The sequence below is a fragment of the Pseudophryne corroboree genome, chromosome 1, assembly GCF_028390025.1.
Source record: "Pseudophryne corroboree isolate aPseCor3 chromosome 1, aPseCor3.hap2, whole genome shotgun sequence".
NCBI lineage: Eukaryota > Metazoa > Chordata > Amphibia > Anura > Myobatrachidae > Pseudophryne > Pseudophryne corroboree.
In genome coordinates this window covers 968,805,791-968,824,178 of record NC_086444.1, presented here as the reverse complement: position 1 = coordinate 968,824,178, position 18,388 = coordinate 968,805,791, and the positions used below count along the sequence as shown (strand labels likewise).

At 47.5% G+C, this 18,388-nt stretch overlaps 1 protein-coding gene across 3 annotated transcripts in view; it reads right to left on the bottom strand.

Annotated features, from left to right (window-relative positions):
• CTSO (cathepsin O) overlaps nucleotides 1–18,388 on the bottom strand; it is a 106,082-nt gene that overhangs the window by 12,630 nt on the left and 75,064 nt on the right. For all 3 annotated transcript variants that reach the window (XM_063920491.1, XM_063920492.1, XM_063920490.1), the window contains exons 4-5: nucleotides 16,595–16,762; nucleotides 16,191–16,312 (exon numbers count right to left, since the gene is read on the bottom strand). In XM_063920491.1, the coding sequence (XP_063776561.1) occupies nucleotides 16,191–16,312; nucleotides 16,595–16,762 (290 nt within the window). The remainder of the gene's footprint in view (nucleotides 1–16,190; nucleotides 16,313–16,594; nucleotides 16,763–18,388) is intronic.

The window sequence follows — 18,388 nt, the reverse complement described above, 5'->3', positions numbered from 1 at the left end:
AATTGCACTATGTTAGACCTATAGTTTATTTTTATTTATGTGACCATATGTTATAGGTAATCTGTGAATATTCTTTATGCGCTCCTACTTGGAACTCAAACAGTTTAAGTATTTATCAATAAAGAATTCATATTTATACTATAGAATTTTCTGTAGTCATATATATATATATATATATATATAAAATAAGAATTTACTCACCGGTAATTCTATTTCTCGTAGTCCGTAGTGGATGCTGGGAACTCCGTAAGGACCATGGGGAATAGACAGGCTCCGCAGGAGACTGGGCACTCTTAAAAGAAAGATTAGGTACTATATCTGGTGTGCACTGGCTCCTCCCTCTATGCCCCTCCTCCAGACCTCAGTTAGGGAAACTGTGCCCGGAAGAGCTGACATTACTAGGAAAGGATTTGGAATCCAGGGTAAGACTCATACCAGCCACACCAATCACACTACAACTCGTGATAACTATACCCAGTTAACAGTATGAACAACAACTGAGCCTCAGTAACAGATGGCTCATAACAATAACCCTTTAGTTAAGCAATAACTATATACATGTATTGCAGAGAGTCCGCACTTGGGACGGGCGCCCAGCATCCACTACGGACTACGAGAAATAGAATTACCGGTAAGTAAATTCTTATTTTCTCTGACGTCCTAGTGGATGCTTGGAACTCCGTAAGGACCATGGGGATTATACCAAAGCTCCCAAACGGGCGGGAGAGTGCGGATGACTCTGCAGCACCGAATGAGCAAAGGCAAGGTCCTCCTCAGCCAGGGTATCAAACTTGTAGAACTTAGCAAATGTGTTTGAACCCGACCAAGTAGCAGCTCGGCAAAGCTGTAAAGCCGAGACCCCTCGGGCAGCCGCCCAAGAAGAGCTCACCTTCCTTGTGGAATGGGCTTTTACTGATTTAGGATGCGGCAATCCTGCCGCAGAATGAGCTTGCTGAATCGTGTTACAGATCCAGCGCGCAATAGTTTGCTTTGAAGCAGGAGCACCCAGCTTGTTGGGCGCATGCAGGATAAACAGCGAGTCAGTTTTCCTGACTCCAGCCGTCCTGGCTACATAGATTTTCAAAGCCCTGACTACATCTAGTAACTTGGAGTCCTCCAAGTCCCTAGTAGCCGCAGGCACCACAATAGGTTGGTTCAAATGAAACGCTGATACCACCTTAGGGAGAAATTGGGGACGAGTCCTCAATTCTGCCCTGTCCATATGGAAGATCAGATAAGGGCTTTTACACGACAAAGCCGCCAATTCTGACACACGCCTAGCCGAAGCTAAGGCCAATAGCATGACCACTTTCCACGTGAGATATTTTAGCTCCACGGTCTTAAGTGGCTCAAACCAGTGGGATTCCAGGAAATCCAACACAACGTTAAGATCCCAAGGTGCCACTGGAGGCACAAAAGGGGGCTGAATATGCAGCACTCCCTTAACAAACGTCTGAACTTCAGTGAAGCCAGTTCCTTTTGAAAGAAAATAGATAGGGCCGAAATCTGGACCTTTATGGATCCTAATTTTAGGCCCATAGTCACTCCTGACTGTAGGAAGTGCAGGAATCGACCCAGCTGGAATTCCTCTGTAGGGGCCTTCCTGGCCTCACACCAAGCAACATATTTTCGCCATATACGGTGATAATGTTGTGCTGTCACGTCTTTCCTAGCCTTTATCAGCGTAGGAATCACTTCATCTGGAATGCCCTTTTCCGTTAGGATCCGGCGTTCAACCGCCATGCCGTCAAACGCAGCAGCGGTAAGTCTTGGAACAGACAGGGCCCCTGCTGTAACAGGTCCTGTCTGAGAGGCAGAGGCCATGGGTCCCCTGAGATCATTTCTTGTAGTTCTGGGTACCAAGTTCTTCTTGGCCAATCCGGAACGATGAGTATAGTTCTTACTCCTCTCTTTCTTACAATCCTCAGTACCTTGGGTATGAGAGGAAGAGGAGGGAACACATAAACCGACTGGTACACCCACGGTGTCACTAGTGCGTCCACAGCTATCGCCTGAGGGTCTCTTGACCTGGCACAATATTTTTTTAGCTTTTTGTTGAGACGGGACGCCATTATGTCTACCTGTGGCCGTTCCCAACGATTTACAATCAGCGTGAAGACTTCTGGATGAAGTCCCCACTCTCCCGGGTGGAGGTCGTGCATGCTGAGGAAGTCTGCTTCCCAGTTGTCCACTCCCGGAATGAACACTGCTGACAGTGCTAGCACGTGATTCTCCGCCCATCAAAGAATCCTTGTGGTTTCTGCAATCGCCATCCTGCTTCTTGTGCCGGCCTGTCGGTTTACATGGGCGACCGCCGTGATGTTGTCTGACTGAATCAGCACCGGTTGGTTTTGAAGCAGGGGTTCTGCTTGACTCAGGGCGTTGTAAATGGCCCTTAGTTCCAGAATATTTATGTGAAGGGAAGTCTCCTGACTTGACCACTGTCCTTGGAAGTTCCTTCCCTGAGTGACTGCCCCCCAACCTCGGAGGCTTGCATCCGTGGTCACCAGGACCCAGTCCTGTATGCCGAATCTGCGGCCCTCGAGAAGATGAGCACTCTGCAGCTGACAATTCCTGGGCCTTCTCCACCGGGAGAAACACCTTCTTCTGTTCTGTGTCCAGAATCATGCCCAAGAACAGCAGACGCGTCGCAGGAATCAGCTGCGACTTTGGGATATTCAGAATCCAGCCGTGCTGTTGCAGCACTTCCCGAGATAGTGCTACGTTGACTAACAACTGCTCCTTGGACCTCGCCTTTATAAGGAGATCGTCCAAGTATGGGATAATTATAACTCCCTTCTTCCGAAGGAGTATCATCATTTCGGCCATTACCTTGGTAAATACCCTCGGTGCCGTGGACAGACCAAACGGCAACGTCTGGAATTGGTAATGACAGTCCTGTACCACAAACCTGAGGTACTCCTGGTGAGGTGGGTAAATGGGGACATGCAGATAAGCGTCCTTGATGTCCAGCGACACCATAAAATCCCCCTCTTCCAGGCTTGCAATAACCGCCCTGAGCGATTCCATTTTGAACTTGAACTTCCTTACATAAGTGTTCAAGGATTTTAAATTTAGAATGGGTCTCACCGAACCGTCTGGTTTCGGTACCACAAACATTGTTGAATAGTAACCCCGTCCCTGTTGAAGGAGGGGAACCTTGATTATCACCTGCTGAAGGTACAGCTTGTGAATAGCCGCCAGCTCTACCTCCCTTTCCCTGGGAGCCGCTGGCAAGGCTGATTTGAGGTAACGGCGAGGGGGAGTCGCCTCGAACTCCAGCATGTATCCCTGAGATACCACTTGTAGAACCCAGAGATCCACCTGTGAGCGAACCCACTGGTCGCTGAAGTTCCGGAGACGCGCCCCCACCGCACCTGGCTCCACCTGTGAAGCCCCAGCGTCATGCGGTGGACTTAGTGGAAGCAGGGGAGGATTTTTGTTCCTGGGAACTGGCTGTCTGGTGCAGCTTTTTTCCTCTACCCCTGCCTCTGGGCAGAAAGGATGCGCCTCTGACCCGCTTGCCTTTCTGAGGCCGAAAGGACTGTACTTGATAATACGGTGCTTTCTTAGGCTGTGAGGGAACCTGAGGTAAAAAAGTCGACTTCCCAGCTGTTGCTGTGGATACGAGGTCCGAGAGACCATCCCCAAACAATTCCTCACCCTTATAAGGCAAAACCTCCATGTGCCTTTTAGAATCAGCATCACCTGTCCACTGCCGAGTCCATAATACTCTCCTGGCAGAAATGGACATTGCATTAATTCTAGATGCCAGCCGGCAAATGTCCCTCTGTGCATCTCTCATATACAAGACGACATCCTTTATATGCTCTATGGTTAGCAAAATAGCATCCCTGTCGAGGGTATCAATGTTGTCCGACAGGGTATCAGACCATGCTGCTGCAGCACTACACATCCATGCTGAAGCAATAGCAGGTCTCAGTATAGTACCTGAGTGTGTATACACAGACTTCAGGATAGCCTCCTGCTTTCTATATGCAGGCTCCTTTAGGGCGGCCGTATCCTGAGACGGCAGTGCCACCCTTTTAGATAATCGTGTGTGCGCCTTGTCCACCCTAGGGGATGTCTCCCAGCGTAACCTATCCGTTGGCGGGAAAGGGTACGCCATCAGTATCCTCTTAGAAATCACTAGTTTCTTATCAGGGGAACACCACGCTTCTTCACACAATTCATCTAATTCATCAGATGGGGGGAAAGTCACTGGCTGCTTTATCTCCCCAAACATAATACCCTTTTTAGTGGTAACCGGGTTAATGTCAGAAATGTGCAACACATTTTTCATTGCCGTAATCATGCATCGGATGGCCCTTGTGGACTGTACATTTGTCTCATCCTCGTCTACACTGGAGTCAGACTCCGTGTCGACATCTGTGTCTGCCATCTGAGCTAGCGGGCGTTTTTGAGCCCCTGATGGCCTCTGAGACGCCTGGGCAGGCGCGGGCTGAGATGCCGGCTGTCCCAAGGCTGTTACGTCATCAAACCTTTTATGTAAAGAGTTGACACTGTCGGTTAATACCTTCCACATATCCATCCACTCCGGTGTCGGCCCCGTAGGGGGCGACATCACACTTATCTGCTCCTGCTCCGCCTCTACGTAGCCCTCCTCATCAAACATGTCGACACAGCCGTACCGACACACCGCACACACACAGGGAATGCTCTGACTGAGGACAGGACCCCACAAAGTCCTTTGGGGAGACAGAGAGAGAGTATGCCAGCACACACCACAGCGCTATATAACACAGGGATTTTCACTATACTGAGTGATTTTTCCCAATAGCTGCTTATTAACACAAATTGCGCCTAAATTTATGTGCCCCCCCCTCTCTTTTTTACCCTTGTTGTACTGGATACTGCAGGGGAGAGCCTGGGGAGCGTCCTTCCAGCGGAGCTGTGAAGAGAAAATGGCGCTGGCTGTGCTGAGGAAGATAGCCCCGCCCCCTCAGCGGCGGGCTTCTCCCGCTTTTTATAATGTTAATGGCGGGGTTTTTTGCACATATACAGTGTTATACACTGTATTATGTGCTATTTGTGCCAAAAAGGTAAACTAATTGCTGCCCAGGGCGCCCCCCCCCCAGCGCCCTGCACCCAACAGTGACCGGAGTGTGTGGTGTGCTATGGGAGCAATGGCGCACAGCTGCAGTGCTGTGCGCTACCTTAATGAAGACAGGAGTCTTCAGCCGCCGTTTTTCATCTTTATCTTCCGTCTTCTGGCTCTGCAAGGGGGACGGCGGCGCGGCTCCGGGAACGGACGATCGAGGTCGGGCCCTGTGTTCGATCCCTCTGGAGCTAATGGTGTCCAGTAGCCTTAGAAGCACAAGCTAGCTGCAAGCAGGTAGGTTTGCTTCTCTCCCCTCAGTCCCTCGTAGCAGTGAGTCTGTTGCCAGCAGATCTCACTGAAAATAAAAAACCTAACAAATACTTTCTTTTCTAGTGAGCTCAGGAGAGCCCACTAGGTGCATCCAGCTCTGGCTGGGCACAGATTCTAACTGAGGTCTGGAGGAGGGGCATAGAGGGAGGAGCCAGTGCACACCAGATATAGTACCTAATCTTTCTTTTAAGAGTGCCCAGTCTTCTGCGGAGCCCGTCTATTCCCCATGGTCCTTACGGAGTTCCCAGCATCCACTAGGACGTTAGAGTAATTATATATATATATATATATATACACACACACACACACACACACACACACACACATATATATATATCAATGTTTAAATAAGAATTTACTTACCGATAATTCTATTTCTCGTAGTCCGTAGTGGATGCTGGGGACTCCGTAAGGACCATGGGGAATAGCGGCTCCGCAGGAGACTGGGCACAAAAGTAAAAGCTTTAGGACTACCTGGTGTGCACTGGCTCCTCCCCCTATGACCCTCCTCCAAGCCTCAGTTAGGATACTGTGCCCGGACGAGCGTACACAATAAGGAAGGATTTTGAATCCCGGGCAAGACTCATACCAGCCACACCAATCATACCGTACAACCTGTGATCTGAACCCAGTTAACAGCATGATAACAGAGGAGCCTCTGAAAAGAATAATAACCCGATTTTTTGGTAACAATAACTATGTACCAGTATTGCAGACAATCCGCACTTGGGATGGGCGCCCAGCATCCACTACGGACTACGAGAAATAGAATTATCGGTAAGTAAATTCTTATTTTCTCTAACGTCCTAAGTGGATGCTGGGGACTCCGTAAGGACCATGGGGATTATACCAAAGCTCCCAAACGGGCGGGAGAGTGCGGATGACTCTGCAGCACCAAATGAGAGAACTCCAGGTCCTCCTCAGCCAGGGTATCAAATTTGTAGAATTTTACAAACGTATTTGCTCCTGACCAAGTAGCTGCTCGGCAAAGTTGTAAAGCCGAGACCCCTCGGGCAGCCGCCCAAGATGAGCCCACTTTCCTTGTGGAATGGGCTTTTACAGATTTTGGCTGTGGCAGGCCTGCCACAGAATGTGCAAGCTGAATTGTACTACAAATCCAACGAGCAATAGTCTGCTTAGAAGCAGGAGCACCCAGCTTGTTGGGTGCATACAGAATAAACGACGAGTCAGATTTTCTGACTCCAGCCGTCCTGGAAACCTATATTTCCAGGGCTCTGACAACGTCCAGCAACTTGGAGTCCTCCAAGTCCCTAGTAGCCGCAGGCACCACAATAGGTTGATTCAGGTGAAACGCTGAAAACCACCTTAGGGAGAAACTGAGGACACGTCCTCAATTCCGCCCTGTCCGAATGGAAAATCAGATGAGGGCTTTTACAGGATAAAGCCGCCAATTCTGACACGCACCTGGCCCAGGCCAGGGCCAACAGCATGACCACTTTCCATGTGAGATATTTTAACTCCACATATTTAAGTGGTTCAAACCAATGTGACTTTTGGAACCCAAAAACTACATTTAGATCCCAAGGTGCCACTGGAGGCACAAAAAGAGGCTGTATATACAGTACCCCTTTCACAAACGTCTGAACTTCAGGGACTGAAGCTAGTTCTTTTTGGAAGAAAATTGACAGGGCCGAAATTTGAACCTTAATGGACCTCCATTTCAGGCCCATAGACACTCCTGTTTGCAGGAAATGTAGGAATCGACCTAGTTGAAAATTCCTTCGTCGGGGCCTTACTGGCCTCGCACCACGCAACATATTTTCGCCAAATGCGGTGATAATGTTTTGCGGTTATATCTTTCCTGGCTTTGATCAGGATAGGGATGACTTCATCCGGAATGCCTTTTTCCTTCAGGATCCGGCGTTCAACCGCCCTGCCGTTAAACGCAGCCGCGGTAAGTCTTGGAACAGACAGGGTCCTTGTTGGAGCAGGTCCCTTCTTAGAGGTAGAGGCCACGGATCCTCCGTGAGCATCTCTTGAAGTTCCGGTTACCAAGTCCTTCTTGGCCAATCCGGAGCCACGAATATAGTGCTTACTCCTCTCCATCTTATAATTCTCAGTACCTTGGTTATGAGAGGCAGAGGAGGGAACACATACACTGACTGGTACACCCACTGTGTTACCAGAGCGTCTACAGCTATTGCCTGAGGGTCCCTTGACCTGGCGCAATACTTGTCGAGTTTTATAAACATGTGGAAGACTTCTGGGTGAAGTCCCCACTCTCCCGGGTGGAGGTCGTCCACTCCCGGAATGAATACTGCTGACAGTGCTATCACATGATTTTCCGCCCAGCGAAGAATCCTTGCAGCTTCTGCCATTGCCCTTCTGCTTCTTGTGTCACCCTGTCTGTTTACGTGGGTGACTGCCGTGATGTTGTCCGAATGGATCAACTCCGGGTGACCTTGAAGCAGAGGTCTTGCTGAGCTTAGAGCATTGTAAATGGCCCTTAGCTTCAGGATATTTATGTGAAGTGATGTCTCCAGGCTTGACCATAAGCTCTGGAAATTCCTTCCCTGTGTGACTGCTCCCCAGCCTCGCAGACTGGCATCCGTGGTCACCAGGACCCAGTCCTGAATGTGCGGCCCTCTAGAAGATGAGCACTCTGCAACCACCACAGGAGAGACACCCTTGTGCTTGGTGACAGGGTTATCCGCTGATGCATCTGAAGATGCGACCCGGACCATTTGTCCAGCAGGTCCCACTGGAAAGTTCTTGCGTGGAATCTGCCGCATGGGATTGCTTCATAGGAAGCCACCATTTTTCCCAGAACCATCTCATTGATGTACTGAGACTTGGCTCGGTTATAGGAGGTTCCCGACTAGCTCGGATAACTCCCTGACTTTCTCCTCCGGGAGAAACACCTTTTTCTGAACTGTGTCCAGGATCATCCCTAAGAACAGAAGACGAGTCGTCGGAATCAGCTGCGATTTTGGAATATTGAGAATTCAATAGTGCTGCCGCAACACTACCTGAGTTAGTGCTACACCGACCTCCAACTGTTCCCTGGATCTTACCCTTATCAGGGAATCGTCCAAGTAAGGGATAACTAAAATTCCCTTCCTTCGAAGGAGTATCATCATTTCGGCCATTACCTTGGTAAAGACCCGGGGTGCCGTGGACCATCCATACGGCAGCGTCTGAAACTGATAGTGACAGTTCTGTACCATAAACCTGAGGTACCCTTGGTGAGAAGGGTAAATTTGGACATGAAGGTAAGCATCCTTGATGTCCCGAGACATCATGTAGTCCTCTTCTTCCAGGTTCGCAATCACTGCTCTGAGTGACTCAATCTTGAATTTGAACCTCTGTATGTAAGTGTTCAAAGATTTTAGATTTAGAATCGGTCTCACCGAGCCGTCCGGCTTCGGTACCACAACAGTGTGGAATAATACCCCGTTCCCTGTTGCAGGAGGGGTACCTTGATTATCACCTGCTGGGAATACAGCTTGTGAATGGCTTCCAAAACTGTCTCCCTGTCAGAAGGAGACATCGGTAAAGCCGACTTTAGGAAACGGCGAGGGGGAGACGTCTCGAATTCCAATTTGTACCCCTGAGATATCACCTGAAGGATCCAGGGGTCTACTTGCGAGTGAGCCCACTGCGTGCTGAAATTCATTGAGACGGGCCCCCACCGTGCCTGATTCTGCTTGTAAAGCCCCAGCGTCACACTGAGGGCTTGGCAGAGGCGGGAGAGGGTTTCTGTTCCTGGGAACTGGCTGATTTCTGCAGCCTTTTTCCTCTCCCTCTGTCACGGGGCAGAAATGAGGAACCTTTTGCCCGCTTGCCCACGAAAAGACTGCGCCTGATAATACGGCGTCTTCTCATGTTGAGAGGCGACCTGGGGTACAAACGTGGATTTCCCAGCTGTTGCCGTGGCCACCAGGTCTGAAAGACCGACCCCAAATAACTCCTCCCCTTAATAAGGCAATACTTCCAAATGCCGTTTGGAATCCGCATCACCTGACCACTGTCGTGTCCATAACCCTCTACTGGTAGAAATGGACAACGCACTTAGACTTGATGCCAGTCGGCAAATATTCCGCTGTGCATCACGCATATCTAGAAATGCATCTTTTAAATGCTCTATAGGCAATAATATACTGTCCCTATCTAGGGTATCAATATTTTCAGTCAGGGAATCCGACCACGCCAACCCAGCACTGCACATCCAGGCTGAGGCGATTGCTGGTCGCAGTATAACACCAGTATGTGTGTAAATACCTTTTAGGATGCCCTCCTGCTTTCTATCAGCAGGATCCTTAAGGGCGGCCATCTCAGGAGAGGGTAGAGCCCTTGTTCTTACAAGCGTGTGAGCGCTTTATCCACCCTAGGGGGTGTTTCCCAACGCACCCTAACCTCTGGCGGGAAAGGATATAATGCCAATAACATTTTAGAAATTATCAGTTGTTATCGGGGGAAAACCACGCATCATCACACACCTCATTTAATTTCTCAGATTCAGGAAAACTACAGGTAGTTTTTCCTCACCGAACATAATACCCCTTTTTGGTGGTACTCGTATTATCAGAAATGTGTAAAACATTTTTCATTGCCTCAATCATGTAACGTGTGGCCCTACTGGAAGTCACATTTGTCTCTTCACCGTCGACACTGGAGTCAGTATCCGTGTCGGCGTCTATATCTGCCATCTGAGGTAACGGGCGCTTTAGAGCCCCTGACGGCCTATGAGACGTCTGGACAGGCACAAGCTGAGTAGCCGGCTGTCTCATGTCAACCACTGTCTTTTATACAGAGCTGACACTGTTACGTAATTCCTTCCAACAGTTCATCCACTCAGGTGTCGACCCCCTAGGGGGTGACATCACTATTACAGGCAATCTGCTCCGACTCCACATCATTTTTCTCCTCATACATGTCGACACAAACGTACCGACATACAGCACACACACAGGGAATGCTCTGATAGAGGACAGGACCCCACTAGCCCTTTGGGGAGACAGAGGGAGAGTTTGCCAGCACACACCAGAGCGCTATATATATACAGGGATAACCTTATATAAGTGTTTTTCCCCTTATAGCTGCTGTATCTTTTATACTGCGCGTAATTAGTGCCCCCCCTCTCTTTTTTAACCCTTTCTGTAGTGTAGTGACTGCAGGGGAGAGCCAGGGAGCATCCCTCCAACGGAGCTGTGAGGGAAAATGGCGCCAGTGTGCTGAGGAGATAAGGCCGCCGATAAGGGGGCGGAGCCTATCTCCCGTTTTTCTATGTATTCTGGCAGGGGTTAAATTCATCCATATAGCCCAGGAGCTATATGTGATGCATTTTTTGCCATCCAAGGTGTTTTATTGCGTCTCAGGGCGCCCCCCCCCAGCGCCCTGCACCCTCAGTGACCGGAGTGTGAAGTGTGCTGAGAGCAATGGCGCACAGCTGCAGTGCTGTGCGCTACCTTGTTGAAGACAGGACGTCTTCTGCCGCCGATTTTCCGGACCTGGCTCTGTAAGGGGGCCGGCGGCGCGGCTCTGGGACCCATCCATGGCTGGGCCTGTGATCGTCCCTCTGGAGCTAATGTCCTCCGGGACGAACCCCAGGGTGAGACCTGTGTTCCGACTCCCTCTGGAGCTAATGGTGTCCAGTAGCCTAAGAAGCCAATCCATCCTGCACGCAGGTGAGTTCACTTCTCTCCCCTAAGTCCCTCGATGCAGTGAGCCTGTTGCCAGCAGGTCTCACTGAAAATAAAAAACCTAAAACTAAACTTTTCACTAAGCAGCTCAGGAGAGCCACCTAGTGTGCACCCTTCTCGTTCGGGCACAAAAATCTAACTGAGGCTTGGAGGAGGGTCATAGGGGGAGGAGCCAGTGCACACCAGGTAGTCCTAAAGCTTTTACTTTTGTGCCCAGTCTCCTGCGGAGCCGCTATTCCCATGGTCCTTACGTAGTCCCCAGCATCCACTTAGGACGTTAGAGAAATATTGTTTGGGTTTCTGCCACTAGATTCATCAGTTTACTACATAGTGGCGTCTTTCTCCTCCATTGTTACCTTGCCGGGTGACTGTTCCAGTTAGGTGGGCAGCATTGTAGTAACTGATTTCTGGTCCTAATACTATTTTCTTTGGGGCAGCACGGATAGGGTGATGGTCAGCATTACTGCCTCAAAGCACTGAGGTCATGGGTTAAATTTTCACAACAGCCAAAACTATACTGGTAGGTTTACTGGCATCCAACAAAAATGAACCCTATTGAGTAAGTGTGTGCACATACATGTTGTAGGGAACATAGATTGTAAGCTCTACTGGGGCAGTGGCTGAAGTGAATGACCAAACATTCTCTGTAAAGTGCTGCGGAATGTGTGTGCGTTATATAAATAACTGGTAATAATTAAATCCCCTCACATCTATTGGATCCCCTTTTCTTTTACTTACTTGAATACTATTTTCAATCATACTACACAGCGCTGTACAGGGAACATGTAATCATTGGGATGAAATATACATGGAGCGGACATTTATGCTTGAACCCACTCATAGCATTAGTTCGCTACAATCACCCCATTTTGTGTCATCTCTTCCAGATGTGACCTGTTCCACCCAGGGCTATCCTACGTAGTGCACCCAACGTGCCTCCCCTGGTACAGTACCTCTTTTGGGTGAAATATATATACCCATGGAAGTTACTACCCAAAATGTCTGCATCAATCCTGCATTACGCTTATTGTGCACCCTAGGTTTTCTTTTTTCACTTCTGTATTACGGTATTAATCTTTTGTACTGTGCACTTTGTTTTTGATGCTTGTAATCTTTTGTACTGTGCGCTTTGTTTTTGATGCTTGTAATCTTTTGTACTGTGCGCTTTGTTTTTGATGCTTGTAATCTTTTGTACTATGTGTTTTGTTTTTGATGTCTGTAAATTAATTATTATTCACCTTAGTGTTAGTCCAAGAGAAAAGTAAATCTACTAAAAAGTATAAAAACACAAATTATTATGTAACGATATGAAGACCGAGAAGGAATATATCTAGAACTTGACTGCTTGCAGCAGTGGTGCAAGTGTGCGGGTACGGCGTACCCTTAAGAATTTAGCCGTGGGTACGCCGTACCCACACCGACGGGCCACCGCACCTTGCCGCTCCCCGTCTTTCCCTCTGCTGCTCACCGCCGCTGATGTGAGGGGAGGAGAGCGCAGCCTGCGCCTCTCCTACCCCTCAGTGTCTTCGTTTAATTCAGCGCCGCTCATGAGCCAATCAGAGCTCGTGGACCGGAAGCCAAGGCTGCCGGACCGCGAGCTTTGATTGGCTCACGGATCGGCGCTGAATTGAACTGAGCCATCCGCATCTGCCGCCCGCCGGACACTGAGGGGAAGGAGAGGCGCAGGCGGCGCTCTCCTCCCCACACACACACACACACACACACACACACACACACACACACACACAAGACAGCAGCGGCAGCAGTGAGCAGCGGGGGGGGGGGGGGGGAGCTTCATGTATACCTGGCACTGGGGGCATGTATACCAGGCACTGGGAGCATATCTGGCACTGGGGCATATCTGGCACTGGGGGCATATCTGGCACTGGGGGCATATCTGGCAAAGGGGGGACATGTGTATCTGGCACTGGGGGCATATGTGGCACTGCTGGAATATGTGTATCTGGCACTGGGGGGGGCATGTATACCTGGCACTGGGGGCATATCTGGCAATGGGGGGGACATGTGTATCTGGCACTGGGGGCATATCTGGCAATGGGGGGACATGTGTATCTGGCACTGGGGGCATTTCTGTATCTGGCACTGGGGGCATAATTGACACTGTGGGTGCATTTCTGTATCTGGCACTGGGGGGCAATGTATATCTGACACAGTGGGGGCATTTGTGTATCTGGCACTGTAGGGCAATGTGTATCTGGCACTGTGAGGCAATGTGTATCTGGCACTGTGGGGGCAATGTGTATCTGGCACTGTGGGGGCAATGTGTATCTGCCACTGTGGGGGCATTTGTGTATCTGGCACTGTGGGGCAATGTATATCTGGCACTGTGGGGCAATGTATAACTGGCACTGTGGGGCAATGTATATCTGGCACTGTGGAGCAATGTATATCTGGCACTGTGGGGCAATGTATATCTGGCACTGTGAGGCAATGTGCATCTGGCACTGTGGGGGCAATGTGTATCTGGCACTGTGGGGGCATTTGTGTATCTGGCACTGTGGGGCAATGTGTATCTGGCACTGTGGGGCAATGTAGAACTGGCACTGTGGGGCAATGTATATCTGGCACTGTGGAGCAATGTATATCTGGCACTGTGGGGCAATGTATATCTGGCACTGTGGGGCAACGTGTATCTGGCACTGTTGGGGTCATATGTGTATCTGCCCCTCCCTCCATATGTGTATCACGCCCCCATTTTCATTTGCCAAGCCCCATGTGGCATTTGGCCACACCCATTTTTTGGCGTTCTACTTGCACCACTGGCTTGCAGCCTATTAGAAAACAGAAAGACATGGGCATCAACAATGCAGTCACTGAAAGCATACAGGCCACGCTAAGCTTTATAATATGACTGTGCGTGCGTGTGTTATGTTTCTTTATTATTGAATTCTGCCACAGCAGGGAATAGACACCACACATTACACTCCAGATTCCTATGCTCCTACTCAATTCCAACAGATACAGGTAAGTATTTTCACCCTACCCCTAATCCTAACACCACCACCCCACATCCTAAGGAGGCCAGAATGTCATCACTGGGCTCCCTCACAAATTTTGCTATGGGTCCTTGCAATGTAATGTTCTGTTCCCTGCTTGTTGCTAATGTGACTTGTGATTTTAAAATAGGAAAAGCTGAAAACTAACACAAGAGACTAGATGTGTACAGTATTAAAGTTCCACAGAGAAAGGATCCATTGACTGGAGCTAAACTAACATATCAGTTCTGGTGTTTTCATGATAAATCAAGGTTATTATCTCCATCTGAATACAAATACGCTGTGCCATTCACCAATCATAGTTTAATTAAAGCTTACACCATAAGTACCTTATAATTATAAATTAATGTGGATACATTTCTCTTTGTACAGTACATACATTTTACCATAAATAGCTAAAACTCTAAATAACCAATGTGTTATATGTACTGTATATGACAACTGGCACCATTGGTGAAACAGAATTAGGGGGTCTATTCATGAAGCAATGAAAAGTATGGAGAAGTGAGCCAGTGGAGAAGTTGCCCATGGCAACCAATCAGCCTCTCTGTATAATTTTGTAGTATGCAAATTCTAAATGTTACTTCAATGCTGATTGGTTGCCATGGACAACTTCTCCACAGTTTTCACTGCTTCTTAGACTAAGGCACTCTTGTGGTTTACAGTGTACCTGCCACATATTACAAATGAGAAATATCAATTTTGTGGGCTGAACTATAACCATGAGAATTAATACCGTAAGTTTAACAAGAACCAGTGCCCTAAAGGTCATGAAGTGACGCTGCAATTTCTTTGTTCACCCTGAACTGATAGCTAGAATCTTACCGTGTGCTTTCAGCTATGTTAAGAAATCCTACACTACTTCCCTTGAAATCCTCTGAGCTCCCGAACAAACGAAATAGTGCATACACACAGTAAGATTTAGCACAATAGATTTAGCATAATGGGGAGTACACACTAATCAGATCGCTTAGAAAACGGGTAAAAATTATCCCGTGTGTACCCCCATAGGATATAGCATAAGATATGACTTCTCACTTTATTGTGATGACACAAATTGGATACAATATCGTACATTACATACACATGGTACAATATGCACTAGATAGTGTGCTATCTAGCTAAAATTGAGCTGCATGTTCATCCGACACAGAACATCGGAAATGACCTGTGGGAGCGCGCACCGCACTATATCGCATACAATATAGGGGGTAATTCTGAGTTGATCGCAGCAGCAAGTTTGTTAGCAATTGGGCAAAGCCATGTGCACTGCAGGGGGGAACAGATATAACATTTGCAGAGACAGTTAGATTTGGGTGGGTTATTTTGTTTCTGTGCAGGGTAAATACTGGCTGCTTTATCTTTACACTGCAATTTCGATTTCAGTTTGAATACACCCCACCCAAATCTAACTCTCTCTACACATGTTATATCTGCCCCCCCTGCAGTGCACATGGTTTAGCCCAACTGCTAACAAATTTGCTGCTGCGATCAACTCAGAATTAGCCCCATAGTGCGTACACATTGTGCGATATAGTGCACTATATAGCACTCTAGCCAGATAGTGGCGGTCATTCCGAGTTGATCGTAGCTGTGCTAAATTTAGCACAGCTACGATCATTCACACTGACATGCGGGGGGACGCCCAGCACAGGGCTAGTCCGCTCCGCATGTCAGTGCCGGCCCCCCCGCAGAAGTGCAAAGGCATCGCACAGCGGCGATGCACTTGCACTTCAAGTGTAGCTCCCGACCAGCGCAGCTTTAGCGTGCTGGCCGGGAGCTACTCATCACTCCCCGGCCCGCAGCGGCTGCGTGTGACGTCACGCAGCCACCGCGGCCCGCCCCCCCATTGGTCCGGCCACGCCATTCAGCCCCCTCCCGTCCAGCGACCGCCTCTTTCTCAGAGGCGATCGCTAGGCACCAGTGTGCGATATAGTGCAAAGAAATCACACTATGTGTACCCAGCTTAACTGCAATCTTAGGCATCCAAAATGCAGTGGATCTAGTTAACATGTCTGCATGATATTTAGTGCTAAAGTATCTAGTATCCAGAGCATAGAATGAGCCAGGATGATTTATATGCCAAGAGGTTCCCTATGTAAATGAAAAATAGTTTACCTGAAGTCATAAGCATCATATCTTTTTATAGAAACCCCAAATTCAGTCCTGGGAAAATAGTGGCAGAGTCCAGTTTTTGCTTTATATGAGTACTCAGATGACCTCACCAGTTTTGTTTGAGACTTCAAAACAAAAACAACATTAGATACATAAATTAGGATCATGCTTAAAAGTCAGCACAAGTATATAGACAAATGCACCATAATTCCTAGGTGAAAGCCTCTTTATTTCTTGAGCTTGTTAAAAGGTTGTAAACTTAGGACTGAAAATAAAAACAAGAATAAAAGCAGCCTTTAAGATCACATGAAAAGAAGAGAATTCATGAAAAAAAGAAAATAAAAATAAATGTGAAGCAATTATGAGAGGAGTTAGATTATGCACGGAAAATGGAAAGATAGAATCACCTGATATAACCATTTCAGAGCGCTAGAGGTCGATCCACCATTACAGCCCCTATCCAGGTAGGAACAGTCAATGACCTGCTGTACACTGAGGTCCTCAAGTGGATGTCCATTGATGGCATAAACCGACTCTACCGACCCAACTATGCTGAAAGCCCAACAGGCACCACACTAAAAAAATAAAGATTTCAAATAATGACTCTATGTGAATCAGAAATATTTTAGAAGTAAAAAAAAAAAAAAAAAAAGAAGCAAAAAAATATTGCTATCCAAAGACACCTGTAATGTATACTGCTATATAATATCTAATTTTAATTGGGAACAAAGATCCAATGTTTTTGGAAAGAAATATTTTTTTTGCCTTCTTTTTCCCACCTCTAAAATTCAGATTTATTTATAGCACAAAACACTTAATATAAATATATAAACAGATAATAACAGTACCCAGCACATAGCACCAATGCTTAATACAGAGTTTTAACAATTATGCCTGATGACATAAATGCGTGGACGAAGAGCACAGGAGGTAGCTAGAAAAAGAATAAGCTATGCATTTAGTGGACGTTGCAGGAAAGCACTTTCGAGCCATGAAATTATAGTCACCGCAAGGTAGAATGCTTGCTTGAATGTCCAACTTTTGTTCAGGTATACAGTAAAAGCTTTTAAGGGCATCTTACGTTCTGCTACAATGTCTTACTCCTAAGTTGCTATAGGTAGTAACAGTTCATACTGCTTGCGAACAACTGCAAACAGACGTTTTCCAGCTGACCTGGGTCTAAGATGCGCAGCTACACTCCTCTGTCTGTCCCGACAATGAAAGTCTGTTATTCAATACATCTATCTCCTAGGCTGAGTATATATCAGGATGATGTGTGCCCCAGCCGACCCAAGGACCAATACATCACGCGGTGCACAATCTGGGGTACGACTGCACAATATACCACCGCACTCACCTGCACAACACCGTCAGCGCACAATCATGAGTGCACACTGAGCAATACGGATGATATATCAACAGGCTACTATACAGGCACTTGTATTTACACAATGGTCAAAGAGGTGATCAGAGTCCATTACATTACATTTTTAAGACAAAGTTCACAACAGTAAGCATACAGATGTGTCTTCATACAGCTCGCCTCAAGATGCCATGTATCACAAGATCCCTGGACACATCTGTATCCTTAACACCTTCTATGATATCCTTCTAAGTGGAGTATAATCTTTAGTGTTAATGCTAGGAGGATCTAGTTTACATTGTAACATACTGCATATGACTTCAATAAAATTGCAAAGTTCCATGAAAACCACAAATCATTTAGCACATTACCCATATTCTTCAATCATCCATGAGAGGCTTTATACTGTACAGGGTGTTTAAATTTTTTTTTAACTGAAACTTGTATGTGTATCTTATGTGTTACAGTAGACTTGAGTGACAGCTGGTATGCCATCCAGGAATCTGCATGGTGTGTAGAATATAATATAATATATTTCCAAAGTTACAGGACAGGATGGAATGGTGGACCTTCCCTGGCATCCGTAACAACTGGGTTCCAGCACAATTTCCCGAGACCTGCACCACCAAACTAAACTATCCTGTCTTGGGTGGAAATGTTCCAGCAAACAGGGTCCGTGGCTAATCATAATAAAGGACGTTCCGGCAGACGCTGCAGCACCACGAGCAGTGACAATGTTGGGGCGTGTGATGGGCAAGGTGCTGTGTGAGGATGGAAAACTCCCTTGTACAAGGACAATGGCCAACTGGCTACCTATGTTTAGCTTATGGATTGAAAT